The following is a 15,472-nucleotide window of genomic DNA, read 5'->3' on the forward strand; positions in this document are numbered from 1 at the left end:
AGTGACATACCTTTACATATGCCTTTTAAGTGACATACCTTTACATATGCCTGTGACAGAAGAGCACAGTTACATAGCTGGCTCTCTTGTACCTTGTTATCGTATCAGGAGACGAGGAACAGCTACGTCCGATCTTGATGAATTGTCATTGATTGTAGTCGGGATGCCAGCATTCTTTCGAACCCAAGACAAACCGTATATAGTCCCGCATTGTACTTCGCAGAACTTCCATCTGAAGGATGATGCAAAGCACAAATGATAAAGATTGATGTAGTTGAGGCTGATAGACCAAGCATCTTTCAGCTTTCAATTTGGTCGCCCCTGAATCCAGGGTGGTGGGCACTGGGCAGTAGAGCTTCTTAGCTCACTGTTTCATAGTGCTGGGGTGCTACCCGATGCCGGGCTGCAGGAAGTGGATCTACAACCAGCCACTCCAAGGCTACGTCCGTCGTCAACATACATCCCTATGTCTTGGGGCTCCCTTCCACCCATCCATCCCTGAGAGCGATTTATTGAGAGGGTGCAAGGCGCCTGGAAGCCACATTTGATGCTCACCCCTCAGATCCCTCTTTTCCCATCAATGCATACAGCAGAGATGCGATGGCCTAGGGAGAGTAATCGGTTAGGAGAGGCCCCTTGGAGATTCCGGATGCCTACTCACATAACTCACAGCTGACGCGAAAATGGCTGCCCCTTGCCGACTTTTCTCGCGTTATATAGCGCGTGATATTCGCCCGTTCTGAACAGAAGGCATTCTTCCTTGCAACGCCTGACGTTTCAAGCCTCATTCGTCATGGAGTCCGCGTGGCCACAACCGACCTTTGACAATTCCCAGTTCAATGATGTTTTCCGATTTGCAGAGTCATTCGAATCGCATTGCGCTCGAGTCTATCACCATGCTACCCGCTTTTCTGACGAGAGAGTGCCCGCAGACTATGTGGTTGAATTGGTCTTGCAGGCGTACAGGGCTGTGCGCAGTCTGCATTTACACCACGCTGGCAATACGTACCTGGACACCGAGACGGCCATTGCTGCGCTTCAGAGCAGGGCCGCCCAGCACAGAGAGCCCAGAAAGAGGGCAGCTCCAGACCACCAGTCGCTCGCGAAACCTCAAGGCAGCCGGTGTCTCGACAGAAGAATGGTGAAAAGCAATTCGGCAGGAGATGTAGAAAGAACCTTGGGCAAGAGGCTGGAAAGACATATTGATGGGCTTTTGGATGATGACATTGAAGACGAGGATGAAGATCCAGACTGGAGCGAGTCCTCGGAGGGAGAGCGCACCGAAGACGAGTACTATGAATATAATGAGGAATCGTCAGAGAGCGAGGACGAGCCTGTCGGATCCGCGCATCGCATGCATCGAGTGCGCACGATACAGGAACTTCCCGAGGACGACATACCAGAGATCAGCCGATCACCGCCGATAGGGCTTGTCATTAATGCAAATGGCAAGATGGCCCATAATGACGATGCCTTTACTCCGCCGATCATGTCGACGGAGGAGCAAGCGACCCACGACCGCATCTCGGCTGCTCTTCAGCGCATCTCCGACAAATTCGAAGACGCTGAGACGGTGCCGCTCACGCGCGTCTCTGCGCGTGAAAATGAGCCATTACAGCCTACGCCACCATCGACAGATGATTCCAACAGTGAAGCGACAACAATTAGGCCGGAATCCAGCCCCGAGCCCTTGTCGCTCCTGCAGACAGCCACGGATGAAGTTTCGTCTTCACTTAGATTGACGATGCGTCCTGCGCACGACACATTATCGCCGAACCAGAGGACGAGCAGTGGTGAGATTCATCATGTGGTGTTACCTGGACGTCTCACAAGACGCGCATCTGTCGCGGTGCTTCCTCGACGAATCAAGACTGTTTGTCATCGATATGTTCGTAAGGCAATGATGCCTCTGAGAGGAAAGATTCAATGAACGTTTGTGTTCCATCTCATTTACCAGTGAACTTGTGGGGCAGATATGTTTGTTTTGAAGGTCGTCTCAAAAGTAACATCCCGAATGCTAGGCTGCACTAGGCTTCTACCACGAATTGCCGTTTTTACCTTTTTAGGAAATAAACAGTACAGAGCTTCGATGGTCACCTACACCCTCACTCAAGTATTTATGTGATGAGTCCTCCCAGGGCCAGGAAGATCACTGTTCTTGGTGTCCTCCCAACCATCTCACACCTTTCCAGCAAAGACAACCTCCCATCGACTGCACTCAAAACAACCCTACATCAAACATACCCAAGACACCCAACCGCCGTCAACAACCGACCCCCGACGATGGTGCGCATCACCACCAACTCACAGCCCGAGTGGCCCTCAGTCCCCGAAGCCGCGGAAATCAACGCTGCAGAAGCGCGTGACGCCATCCGCAGACACATCTTCCTGTGCCAGGGCATCTCTCAAACGGCAAGGGAGCGATACCAAGGATTCCTCCCAATGAGAGATGTCTTGCATTTCTCGCGCTGGACGGAGAATGTGCTTTGGCAGGTTTTCCCACACGTCGGAGTCGCCGGTGACATCTCCTCTGCGGCGAATACACCCTGGGGTTGGATACCCTCTGACGAGCCTGCGTCAAGCCAGGAGGACATGCCAGGAGGGAACGACCACACGGGTCTCACTTCTGACAGTGAACTCTGCCACGACTCAGAAGCCACTGAGAGTGAGATGAGAGATCCCAACGTCGACGACGTGGTCCGGGTGAACGCACCTTGCCTTCATTCCACCTCAGCTGCATAGAGCCGGACGGTCGGCCGTTCGACCTCGACTGGTCCGCTCGTTCTTCGAAGAGAGGCTCGGTCCAGCAGATCTTGTTCATCGGCCAGTGACTATAGCCCCGATGGCAAGATCAAGTGTGAAGAGGCTGTCGGTTCGTTCCGGACCAAGGCACCCGACACTCCTGGCCTGCTCGAAGCCATTCCAGCCAGGGATCCTCGGTACGCTGGTGACGATGACAGGGATCAGCCCATCAGAGAGCCCAGTCAGCCATGCTTGCCCCTTCCACAACAATATTCACAGCCGGATGAAAGCCAACACATCCTCCGGCTCAAGTGGAACCGTACCGTTGCCTTCCCTCGCCCCGGACGTATAAACGTGGACAAGGTCATCCGTCAGATCTGCCTTGGCCTTGGTGTTGGCGTCAAATCCATCAAGATCATGGCCAGACAGTTCACGGCCGACCTGCATGTGCAGACCACGGAAGATCGAGCGACCCTCCTAGCAACCAAGACGGAGTGGCTCCGGCATCTCTCCCTGGAAGGATTCGAAGCTCAAGTGGACGAAGCAGCTAAATCCACGCCGCTGCGAGTCCGCAAGAAAGCCGAACGATCGGAATTCGGCTTCCGAATCCACTGGGTCTGCACATGTCCTCCATACAAGGACTCGTCGCACGCAGACCCGTCGTCCATCACAAAGGACGTCCGGAAGGCCCTCGCCGCTAGTGGAAAGCCCTTGCTCTCGTTGGCTGCCTGTGATGTCGACAGCGTCCAGGTTCGACGATCTGGCGATGTCTGGGTCTTCGCGAGCTCCTCGTCTTTCCGCGACTTGATGGTCCGGCCGGAGAACGCGTCTGCTTGGCTTCCCTGCTTGGAGTGTGGTCACCGAGCACAGATCTACACCCACCGCGTCCCGTCCTCGCGCTCGAGAGAGACCGCCGTCCAGAGGTCTATCGTCAATGTCGACGCGAGACGGCAAAAGCGGCGAGAGAAGCGGCGACTTGCTCGGACCCAGAAGCGGTAGTCGGCCTGCGCCGTGTGGGTGAGTTCTTCTTGGGTTGGCTTACTCTGGTGGTTGGCTTTCTTTGGCTGGTGCGTCTTGGTCGGTTGGTCTTGGGTTGCTTCTCTTTGCTGGGTTCTCCTTGGTTTTGTTCGGTTGGTTGTTTCCTTTTGCTTGGTTTGGGGTTTCCTTTTGTTTCTTTTTCCAAACGTCGTTGAGCGACGTCTACCTGATTTACAGACGAGGTGCACATGTGATCTGAGTTTGTTTCATTGTTTTGGTTTTCTCTTTTTCGTTTTATGAAAAGAAAAGTCCGATTAGGGCGCCGGTTCGCCTTGAAATCTGGGACATTCGAAACGAGTCTTCTGATCCGTTATATCCCACATGCAAAAGCATTGGTAAAAGTACTAGGTATAAGTTATCATAAATTTATCGAGCTTTAAAATACCTGCAATTTAATATGGTAAACCGGGCTTCAAGTCGAACTGAAGTTGACAGAAAATTTGGTGTGGTCAATCGTCTCCGAATTTCTATTAGATAGTAGTCTATTCTGCGATAGAAAGGTTCTTGCAACTCTGCTCCCGGGCCACAGAAGCGAGGGTTTACTTCACGTCATGTCGGACAGGCCAGCCCGTCTGCGCAGCATGACCCCAAGAAGGTATAATAAAGGTATCATCATCAAACCAAGACTCCATCAACAATCCAGGCTCCAAGTTCAACGCTTGCAACTAAGTTCGGGTACCGCGATATCTTTAACTCCCATCACAATTTCGTCCCCTCTCGACCACTGTCGCTAGGTCTTCGTGGTCGAAGGGACCCTAGGATTGAAGATGCACCGTTGCTGCTTGGACCCGGTACAGAGGTGGAGGTCAAGGATGTCCGGGAGGAATCATTGCTGGTGGAATTGGCTCGCATCACGTTGGCTCGATTTCCGTTGTGAAGCCGAGGATTCATGAGCCATTGCACTTGCATACGGACGCTATTGAGCGCTGCGTTTGTGTGGGCCATGTCTTCCTTGATACGAAGACATTCATTCATAATGGTCATACTAGCGCGAGTGTCGAGATCTGTGAGGGCGTGAGACATTTGGTTAACTTCTTCACGCAGAGATTCGTGAAGCGAGAGCAGGTATTGAGTTGTGTGAGAGGAAAAGGCGTTTGCCATTTCGGTTGACTCGTCCACTTCGGTACGAGCACGGTCTCTGTCGCCGCCCTGCGTAGACCTTGCGCCATTGCCAGCTCGGGCAGACTCGGCAAGGGAAGCTCGGATGCTCGCCATTCCATCCTCAAATATCTCATTACGTTGTTGGAGGTGCCGGGTGGTCAGTTCTAATTGCTTGAGCCGTGTGTTTTGCGCTTCAAGATATGGCCCGATTGATATCAACGGACACTGCGCTTCGTGAGTCCCAATGTCCACCCTTCGTACTTTCGATTTGCATCCATATTGTGATGCTGCGCAGGGTATTGATACCTCTGAGCAGGTCTCAGCATGCTTTGTTAATTCTTGTCGTCTCATTGTCGATCCGCAGTCATTGCATGTTGCTTCTAAGCTGGGACAGAGAACCTTGTCATGGTCTTCGAAATCCCGCTCCATCACGTCTTCACTGCAACGCTCGCAGCGGCAATAACCATGCAAACAGCGTCCATCTGTTTGGAGGTCCTTTTGGCGGAGCATCTTTCCGCACGACTCATCGGGGCACGGGACCAGCCGAAAGCCACAGTATTTCTGCACATGCGACTGGACATGCCCTCGAGGCAATACCTCTTCACACCCTGCCTCCGCCGAGGGACACCGCACCTGTATCTCGTCGCACATGTTGACCAGCAAACGAGGGACACTCATCGATATTCGGGTTGTGGGGGTCCGGCAAGAGGGGCAGGGAAACTCGTTCGCGTCGGCCGAGCGGAAGGTGATGATTGCAGACCCGAGACACTGTTGACAAAAGACGTGATCGCAGTCTAAGCGTACGGGTTGCACGAACGGACAGTGGCATATTGGACACATCAAGTGGGAATCATAACTCGAAACGAGATCGAGGCTGCGGAGGTCGAGCGAATCCTCCGAGCTCGAGGCGGCCTCCAGCTCTAAGAAGCTCTTGATATCCATGGTGAGACTTGAGCGCGCTCTCTTTGTGGGGAGCCCATGCGAGAGCGATTTCAAATCACAGGGCAAGAATGCGCTCTTGTCTTAGATTGACAGATTTCCGGGACGATCGAATGATCGGCTGCCAGCTTGTGAAGTCTTGTGAAGTGCAGCGGGAACCCCAGAAGATGCGAGCTTGTGCGGGGGACTTGATACCGAGGTCGCTGCTGAGTCCGCAGTATGAATGTGATGTTCAAGCGTTGTATGACGAGTGTTCGGGTTCCGAAGAAGGTAGCACGGCTCGAGCAGTGTGCCAGAGACAGCTTAGTCGTCAGATATTATTTTAGTAGCTGGTGAAAATGAATCATGGAGGGAGGAGAGAGAAAGCACGCAGGTACGATTAATTGCTGAGGGGAAGAAAGCGCAGGCGGGAAGCGGGCGGAGACGCCGTCCGGCACTTCAGTACTTGCCTGAGCCCGAGGTACCCATCGTCTGTATTCGCACAGTACTGCAAAATGAAGTACTGTGTACCTCACTGAACAGGCCCCCCTCTCAGTTACAGTAGAAGAAGACTCCACCCTTGCACATCCCTGCTAAGTTACCTCCTTAGCGCCTTCTTTTGCACGACTGCCTGGACCTTGGAAACACACTGTCTCGCAGCTCGATCTCACCCTCTGTCTCGTTCGTTTTCATCTCAGGGACCCATCCAAAGGCTGACATTACACTCAATACTGTCCCGAGTAATCGGAGGCACATTCCACAACCACCACCCACTATCTCTCAAACACCGGCGGCCTCAACACTCGCCTCTTCCGGCCCTGACACCACCATGACGAATCCGTCCCAGCTCTTCCTTCTGGCCGACCATATTAAGCTCTCTCTTATGGAGCGGGAGCGTGCCATCTCCCTTGATCTCGAGCCCAACGCACAGGATGGAGAAATCTCCCGATCCCTCGAGTCCCTGCAGACAGGCATCCAAGCCGTCGAAGCCGAGCAGGCCAGGCTCGCCGAATCCAACGACAGCGCAGGCGCTGCCGCCTTGAAGGACCAGCTTGGCCCTCTTCATGCACAGTACCGGGAATTGTCTGCCCAATTCAATGGCTCAGAAGGCGACTTGTCCACCACGCACTCGACTACACAGGCATCGGCTGGCGGGCGGCCGTCCTCCACCTCGCCCGATCTCAAACAGCCGGTTCCACAGCATCCGTCTTCAAAATCGGTACGATTTATGGATAATTCCGCGGCTGCGGCGGCCGTGCAAGATGAGATCGACGACGAAGATGATCGCAATCGTCAACACCTGTTCCGGCCATACCGCGACGAGCCCTCCCCGCCTACCATCGATCAGTCCAACATGAGCAATGAGCAAATTCATTTACACCATGACCGTGTGATGCGCGAACAGGATGACCAGTTGGACCGACTCGGCGAGTCTATCGGGCGCCAGCATCAGTTGAGCATCCAGATTGGCGATGAGTTGGACGGCCATGTCGCACTGCTGGACGGCTTGGACGGTGATGTTGAGCGTCACCAGACGCGATTGGATGGCGCTCGGCGGCGGCTGGACCGGATCCGTCGCAAGGCTGGGGATAATTGGAGCATGATGACCATTATCGGATTGATCATTATTTTGGTGATATTGATTGTGATTTTGAAATGATGACCAAAGCTGAAGGTTTTAAGCAGGTGGTTAGGTTGATACAAGCGCTTTTTTTTGGAACTTTACGAGTATATATACCTGCGAGCGGGCGTTTTGGAAATTGGATCTGAATGGGTCGACTTTTATGAGTCTTTTGGCTTTGTTCTACCTGATATTGATCTTATTAATCTTACACCCTCCAAACCAACGGATCCCTTGGACATGCATTGGAAGTTTGCAAACCTAAGATAGCTGCAATGGAGGATTGGTCATATGGGCACGTTCATGATACGAATCATATTTCAAAACTGCATTCACGATAAGATGGAAATTACACATGCGATTGGCGAGTTTCAACATCCGACATAATGAAATCTTCCCTGAAAACTCTGATCCACTGTGATAATGCATCATCGAGGCATGTCCATCCATCCACGGCGCAAATCCCCTCTTATTTCTGCTGGGGCATGTTCTTGGTCTTCTGCTGCAAGTCCTGGAAAGACTTTTCGGAGGCATCGAGCTCACCCCGGTCTGCCTTGACCTGTTGCAATGAAGCAAGACTCGCAAATCAGTCACTTGGTTCATCCCAGCTTGTCTGTGGGGAAGGCGTCGTCGAGAGCGATGAAATTCACGAAGGCTGGAACGTACCTGCTCTTCACTGTTACTGGCGATCTCGGAGTCCCAAGCGGCCTTGCCAGCTTTCTGATCCTTCAATTGCTGCTCCTTCTTGGCCTCGTAGTGTTCGGAAAGATTGTCTCGGTCTGCTGCGGAAAGGGGTTGCGACGTATCAGTTTCTGGTAGATTCAAGGGCCTGAAAGAGGAAATCCTTTTTATTTTGTGTTTTGCGGCTCTTCTCCATTCTTTTCGTCCACGTATGTATGGAGACTGGGCGACCAAGGATCCCTTTTGCGGTTGTGGTTCGAGGATCATCTTGTCTGGGTTCGAACTCACTCTTGTCGCTCTCCTTGAGGCTGAATCGTGTGGCAGAGGTGTGCATGGATGAGACGCCGGGGAAAGTGCAGCTCATGGGGGCGACACGGCGAGAGCTCGCTCGGAGGGCGGAGGTGAGGAAAGACATGACGGCGATGACGTCGATGGATTGGGAGGGTGTCTGTGTGAGGTAGAGCAGGTTGAAACTGGGTCTCTTGTATTCTTTCGAATTTTTCCCAAAAAAAAAAGCCGTCAACCAATTGACCAACAATATGGAGGAGAATGGAGATAGAGCAGAGAAGTTGATTGCTGGGGGGGGGGGACGACGGAGAGAGAACTTGATTGAACCTGCAGCAGTAGAAGAAACGTAGAGTGCTGGCACAGGCGTTCAATCCCGTGGGGAAGCTCGGCGATTTAAACTAACCAAGGTACGGTCTTTACACGAGAACAATCTTCTTTGCTCTAGCAGCAGTTACTTTTCTCCCCGTAGGATGGCCTCGATGGAGTATGCCTTCCCAGTGCCGAACTAGCAAATGACGTCACTGACTCGGAGTGTTTTTCTTGGTGGACGGACCGGAACCCGTCACGGGCCTTGGCCGAGAGCGCGGTCGGTGGAAAGTGAGAGAGAGAGAGAGAGAGAGAGAGAGAGAGAGAGAGAGCCTGCAAGAACTGGCGTAAAGCTCGTCCGACCTGTGACTCGGACAACACTACTTGCTTGCACTCGACTAATAATTTGTTTCTGTGTCATCTCCCTTTCTTGGTAGGACGGCTCGTGCATTGCGTACTCTCGAGGTTCGACTGTGATGACTTCGTGATGATCGGACAGAGTGCTGCCCACATGGTAAGCCTCGGGCATATGGAAAAATGACATCATGAGGTCAAGAGGGCTCCAGGGCCAGTGACGCAGGGGAAATCTGTCGATGACAGTGTAGAGATGGCAGATCTTCACATTCCTCCGATTGAACTTCTAGATCATGGACTGTGACCCTTGGGGCGAACGTGTTCTCGCACAATCCAAGCTGACAGTGCATGATCTACTATCACAGAAACACTCTCGTGGTCTCTGCAGGTGCTGATGCGACTAGACTCACGACTCTGCATTGCAATCGGATGAGACTGGGGTAAGACTGCGCTGGAAACTCTCGCCTGTCAGGTAAAGACTTGCTATCCTTTTGAATAGGTAATTCTTCCGGCTCTTGCAGATTGCCGTGATGGATACGCTGAGATACGCCTAGACCACGACCTCTACTGGACGACGACGACTACTACCACCACTCCAGACGCAGGACAAAAACTGTAGAAAAAACGTGATTGTGATAGAAGACTGTGGCATGAGTAGAATCATTTTCAACGCAATTTGGTCTATCGCACAGCACGCGAAAAGACCCCCTGGATATCGAGTTTCAACAAGGACTAATCAAACAAGAGACAACTCCGCATCCCATGGTTTCGAGCACAACCGAACCCCTCCCATCTAGCCAGTGCACCCTGCAGCCAGGCGACAATAAGGTTCCGTGCGTCGGCCTCGGCCCTGAATGCCATGTACAAGCCAAGTAAAATAACAGTGAAGAGGGAGAAAGAAGAGAAAAAGGGAGAGAGGAGGCTAGTGGAGACAGCATGAGGAAAGAAGCACAAGGCTGCACATTCGGAGGGTGCAATGGTAGACGGATAAAAAAGAAGCAAATAATAACCCATGATGATTCAACGGTGCCCAAGCAATGCAGACGTTTGTCGTTTCCGCCTCTAGATCCCTAAAAAAAAAGAAAACCAAAACCTGCATGTGGAGAATAGACCCATCCCACTGTAAGCAAAAAGTAAAAAAAAAAAAATAAAACGAACTCTCAAACAAGACCGGAAAAGCCGACCGAAGTAGGCACCACGCATAGGAAGGGAGATAAAAGAGAGCAACGATGAGGGCGAGCTGGGGTAAAAGGTCACTCGCAAGCGATCCAGTCCTTTTTCCCAACCCTGAGGAAAGGACACAAAAAAACTCCGGGGTCCCAATGCGACATATGCGTCAAGAAGCCAGTCACTGCACGGTCTAAAACATCATCGACGCGAGGCCTTCAACGCGAAGCCAAGAAGAACAAACAGGTCCAAGAGAAGTGAGTCAGGCCCCTCCGGGGAGACCGCAGGTATCATGGGAGTAAGCAATTAACGGAGAAAAAGCATGGGGGAAAAGGGTGGTCATGAAATCGCGGAAAAGGGAAAGAGGGCGCCGTCGCTCGCACGAAGCTAGAAGCTAAAAGCATCGCAAAGATGGAGGCATAGAGCGGGTGGAGAGTCGTGATCGACGGCGTAATAATGTAATATGTACAATGGCCGGATTTTCGTCGAGAAAATTTTCGAATGTTTTTGACAAGAAAAGTTTTTTTTTCGTGAGACCCGGAGACTGCCTCCCAAGCCGAGCGACCTGAGATGGCGATCCCGGAAGGCGAAGGAAAATCATGTCGAGAATGATAAGGATGCAGTGGTCGTGTCAAGACAAGAAGAAGAAGAAACGTTAAGGATATTATGACCTGCGATTGGAGGGACCCCGCGCGATGATGCAAATACGATACTCGTGTGACGTGCAGTAGAACGTGTGCCGCGAGGGCAAGGACTGAAGGACTTGCAAGCAAACCCCTTTCGACCAGCAAAAGAGCCCGATCGCTGCTCTTTTACCAACGGCGCTGAGCGTTGTGCATCATCGCGGGGGAGATGGACGAAGGAGGACTAGTCATGGTCATGCCGGTGTTGGGGTTGACAATGGGAATGACCTTGCGGGTGCGGTTGGCCGCGGGCTGGTGATAGTTGACATGGCCAGGGTTGGCAGCCATACCACCGTGGACAAACGCACTCGCCGAAGCAGGAGACAAAGAGATGGCGGGAGTCACCTGCTGCACAGGCTGGATTTGATGCTGAAGAGGCGAGGTATCAGGGGATCCACTGGACAGCGAGGAACGATCAGACGAGGCGGAGTGAATTGAGTGCAACTGCAGCAACGAGTCAGCTCATGAGTTATTGAAAGGAATACCAAATGAAATTTGATGAATATGCTGTGTCTAGGCGAGATGATATCACTTGGAGGGCAATGATTGCGACGCTTGATGATGGTGACGATGATGATAGAGGGATGGATCCCATGCCACCACACAACAAAAAGAACGAAGCGACATCACAGGCTGTGTAGAAAGCATGGACAGGGAGTTCGACATACATCTTCATCGGTCAGAAGGTTTGGGCAGAACTCCATGTCATCGTCCAGGTCAAATGAACGACCAGCCTCGAATCGAGCCCGGAAGGCCGTGACCGCGGGCGCCTCCGCAAGTTCCCGCATGCTCTTCACTCCACGGAACTGGCGCTGGGCGTTTTGCTGGCTCATCTTGGGGCCGCGACGGGTGCGACCGTGGTGGTTGGTGTTGTTGTGGATTTGTCCAGCATGCGCCGAGTGATGAGGCTGCTGTTGCTGCTGATGATGAAGAGGGAGGTGTTGCTGTTGCTGTTGCATTTGGTGGGTGTAGAGGAAAGCCGACATGGTGGAGAGATTGTGGGAGAATCCAGCACCCGAAGTTCAAGAAGTGGAAGTGGTCGAAAGTCAAAGTATTTGGAAGATGGGGAGACGGGTTGTGGAAGAAGGTTGGATGATCAAGGCGAGCGTACGAAGCAGGATACAAAGGGAAAACAGAAAGTGGTTGGGAACGAAAATGAGTACTGGTGGAGGAAGATATGTAATGGGTAGAAGAGTGGAAGTGCAGAAGCGTTCGAATTAGCGTGGAGGGACGGGTCTGTGGGAGGCGAAGGAAAAAGAGGGGTGGCCCTTTGGGGCTGAGAGCCTGAGAGTGTGCGGTACTGTTTCGGTATGGTCATGTGGGTGGAGGTGGACGGCTAGGGCCCGCCGCTGAATACGGTAGGGCGGTGCCAGGCTGCCGGCAGCCAGTGGCAGTCGGGGGGGGGTTCGACTCGATCGAGGAGAGTCTCCTCTCCAGCGACTCCAGCGACTCCAGCGACTCCAGCGACTCCAGCGGGTGCAGCCACGGAGTCCTCAGTCCTGCAGGTGAAAGTTTCCATCTCAAAACGGTAATTTACAGGGCGGATCACTGCCAGATGGCTCTTCTGCAACGCTAGCGAAGGGTCACGCACCAACCAGAGCCCGCCGGCACACCCGCCCAGTGGCAAAGGGATTGCGGACAGCACCAATTGCCGTCTGGCCAGTGGGGCCCTCTCGACCCATCACTGAATGCCGTTCCCCTGGGCGGCTACTCACTGGTTCGTGACGTCGTCGATGCTCGACTCCCTATTCCCATTTAGGTCTAGTAGCAGATCACGCTGAAGCTCACCTTGACTGGTTCGGTGATTCTCAAGAATTTGTTTGTGTATTGTACTGTAAAGCCTCCGAATCAGTCGATACCAGGGGGCTGCTCACGTTACGGTACGGTCATCACTGTCACGGTCATTCTCTGGATCTCTCATCATCGTCAGCAGCCATCCCCGTCTGTCGGGGGGGGTTATTGTTGTTGATTTTCTTTTTCCGATCACGGGTTTTTCCATCTGCCATCTACTGCTGTACTGTTATTGACTACTGAGTGTACTGTGTAGTAGTGTAGTACTATTTCTCGGTACGAGTTCCAGCACCGCGAGGAATAACGCATCTGACTATAGCCTTCTCCTGTGTAAAGACTTGACACAGGCACCTACAAAATCACATCAATCATCATCTTCTCTGAATTAAAGAACCTTGAAGAAGAATTACCACTCAGGGAGGGGTCCAGGTTCAATGTGACGATCCTTTTTGCCTTCAACCGTCATGCTTGACCTTTTTGCCTCCTGTCACATAGGAGTAGGCGTAGTACTAGTGTTGGTCTCCCTGAAGTGCATGCACTGCTGCAGTCCCCATGCGGTCATCGGGGATTCTTCTCCTTGTCGATGATGATACATCCGCCAGGGCGACAATCTCGATTGTTGCAATCCCACAGGATCAGAAATGCCAGCTCCACTCCCAGTCCCAGCGGCAATCACTCTCCTCTGCCGGTCCAAACAACACACCCCAGCGTTGCGCTGTAATGTGACCCCCCAGCCACGCTCCGGCCGGAAAAGGGACACACGCCATGCCATGCCCCCTTTCAGAATTTCCCAACTCTCGGGTCCTCACCAGACTTACCAGGCATATGGGTCATAAATGAAAGCTAGTATGTAGCACTAGCTAGTAGCACTAGCTAGTAGCTACTAGCTACCATGAGGAGATACCGACCTAGGAGCAGAGCCTACTACAATAGCCCTTTGTTCATCGTTCATGAGTGACGGGTTTACTAAAGGATGAGACCGTCTGAGGTCTGCTATGTGATATGTGATGACTCCTGAATGGACAATTTAACATTGAACACCATTCACTCTTGCCACTTTCATGTATCAGTGAAGATCTAATGATCATTTGCATCTCTTTCATATAATACATCAAACCTGTAAGTTGCAAGAATTGAAGAAAAATAGTGTCTGAGTATCCTCATATCCCAGCCCCAGGGTTTGATCACAGGACAGGAGAATGAGGAGGTAGTTTTCACTTTCTAGCCTCAAACTTCAGTCTCTCCATGTTCTCGACTGTTCGGTTCCTGACCTAGACACTTACCACTGGGAACCCACCATTGACTGCAGGGAACCCCCAATCCTGTACAGTCCAGATGAGGATTCCGAGTACTCTGTTGAGTGTACATTCCTCTTTACCTGTGCATCCGCATTCCCTCCCCACGGTCGACGCCTTGATCAAGAGAACCAGGGCAGTAATACGAGGAAATACTAGGTAGGCTGTGACGAGAACCAGTAGTCAATACTCAATTGACTCATTGAGTAGCCATCGTACTCACTACCAACTCAGGACCACGACTCACTATGTACTCACCGTACATGGGCGGACCAGTTGTGGTGAGAATTGAGAACCATATTCCACCAAAGCCACACCATGCTATAACCACTCCGTCTCTGAGCATGCAGATGTGCCGGTGGTAGGGCCCCCTCCAGGCTACCCACTCACCTGTCCTGGCTGCCCTGCCGGGTCGTGGTTGGCACCGTGGAGATCTGACGCTGGCCCTGGAGCCAAACAGGGTCGATCATTACGGAATCCGGCGCGCAACCCCAACTCTGTTGGTGAAAGCAAGCAGCGCCGATAAAGGGTGCTTTGTGGCCCAACCACCATCGGTGATGTGATGAGGTAATCTCATCTTCCATGATCATTCGGTCTGGATGGAAGCACCAAAGAGATGGTCTTGAATTCACGTTGGAAAGGTCCGTGTCTGGACTCTGAAGAGCCTTTCGTAAGGTGCTGATAGCAATCAGCATGCTACCTACCTCATAGGTAATACAGTACCCAGGGTCCCAGGCTACTGGTAGTTAAAGACTAAGAGTATCTGCTATCTAGTTCTTTACTTATCTACCCAAGTAGAGGTAGTCGTGACTCTACCACTCGGTTTCTGCCCAGGTACTTCAGTACCTCGACTAGGTACTACAGTATAGTGTACTACATAGGTTGATCTCCTTGTACAGTACTACTAAAAAGTACGCAATCCATACTTAGTAATATGTACACTTTTATAGTAACTCAGTCCTACGGTATAATAATAGGACTGACTCAGGACGTACATTTCGCTTACTACCGTCTTCGAGCTTACCAGAGCTCTCGTGAGTCGTGACTCGTGACTTATGACTCGTGGTACTGGACCCCGCTTTATGGCTGAGTCACGGGTACTGCCTAGATCACAGTTCATCCTAACATTGAACCTGTTTACCGATCCGACGCGGTGGTTGGAGTACCTGAGTAGGTACTTATCTCCAGTAAGTTTTAGTTAATTACTGGGTTTAGTACCATCTCTCCTTCCGAGCCCTGGTTCTGGATCGATTTCTAGCTATCTGTTCTGGCCCTGTTTGCGCCTTTTTTTCCTCTGTGGTAAAAGCAAAGACAGCCCTATAGTGACCAAACGTCTATGATCCGTAAGTCTTGGACTTGAGGATAGGCAGGCAGCGAGCTACATACCCCAGGCTTTAATATGGTGGGGATATACCTGTATCACTTTCTAGTCCTGACATGGGATGACTGCTCTTTCTATCAACCTTCAATATCGTACTAGAGAGCGT

At 51.9% G+C, this 15,472-nt stretch overlaps 6 protein-coding genes across 6 annotated transcripts; 3 read left to right on the forward strand and 3 right to left on the reverse strand.

Moving 5' to 3' along the window:
- Nucleotides 1–793: 793 nt before the first annotated feature.
- Nucleotides 794–1,930, forward strand: N7539_003651 (uncharacterized protein; the record flags this gene model as incomplete). Its single annotated transcript, XM_056933253.1, has 1 exon — nt 794–1,930. One exon carries the CDS (start codon nt 794–796, stop codon nt 1,928–1,930), a length of 1,137 nt encoding a protein of 378 aa, XP_056790794.1.
- Nucleotides 1,931–2,283: 353 nt separating this feature from the next.
- Nucleotides 2,284–3,741, forward strand: N7539_003652 (uncharacterized protein; the record flags this gene model as incomplete). Its single annotated transcript, XM_056933254.1, has 2 exons — nt 2,284–2,697; nt 2,797–3,741. 2 exons carry the CDS (start codon nt 2,284–2,286, stop codon nt 3,739–3,741), a joined length of 1,359 nt encoding a protein of 452 aa, XP_056790795.1.
- A 738-nt stretch (nt 3,742–4,479) lies between these two features.
- Nucleotides 4,480–5,823, reverse strand: N7539_003653 (uncharacterized protein; the record flags this gene model as incomplete). The annotated part of the gene is made up of 1 exon (XM_056933255.1): nt 4,480–5,823. The coding sequence occupies one exon, from the start codon at nt 5,821–5,823 to the stop codon at nt 4,480–4,482; it is 1,344 nt and encodes a 447-aa protein (XP_056790796.1).
- An 805-nt stretch (nt 5,824–6,628) lies between these two features.
- On the forward strand, nt 6,629–7,459 carry N7539_003654 (syntaxin family protein; the record flags this gene model as incomplete). Its single annotated transcript, XM_056933256.1, has 1 exon — nt 6,629–7,459. The coding sequence occupies one exon, from the start codon at nt 6,629–6,631 to the stop codon at nt 7,457–7,459; it is 831 nt and encodes a 276-aa protein (XP_056790797.1).
- A 430-nt stretch (nt 7,460–7,889) lies between these two features.
- On the reverse strand, nt 7,890–8,516 carry N7539_003655 (uncharacterized protein; the record flags this gene model as incomplete). Its single annotated transcript, XM_056933257.1, has 3 exons — nt 7,890–7,979; nt 8,087–8,202; nt 8,390–8,516. The coding sequence occupies 3 exons, from the start codon at nt 8,514–8,516 to the stop codon at nt 7,890–7,892; spliced, it is 333 nt and encodes a 110-aa protein (XP_056790798.1).
- A 2,512-nt stretch (nt 8,517–11,028) lies between these two features.
- Nucleotides 11,029–11,732, reverse strand: N7539_003656 (DUF4452 domain-containing protein; the record flags this gene model as incomplete). Its single annotated transcript, XM_056933258.1, has 2 exons — nt 11,029–11,343; nt 11,568–11,732. The coding sequence occupies 2 exons, from the start codon at nt 11,730–11,732 to the stop codon at nt 11,029–11,031; spliced, it is 480 nt and encodes a 159-aa protein (XP_056790799.1).
- Nucleotides 11,733–15,472: the final 3,740 nt, after the last annotated feature.

Source organism: Penicillium diatomitis (assembly GCF_028827545.1).
Source record: "Penicillium diatomitis strain IBT 30728 chromosome Unknown utg000004l_segment0_segment0, whole genome shotgun sequence".
Classification (NCBI taxonomy): Eukaryota; Fungi; Ascomycota; class Eurotiomycetes; order Eurotiales; family Aspergillaceae; genus Penicillium; species Penicillium diatomitis.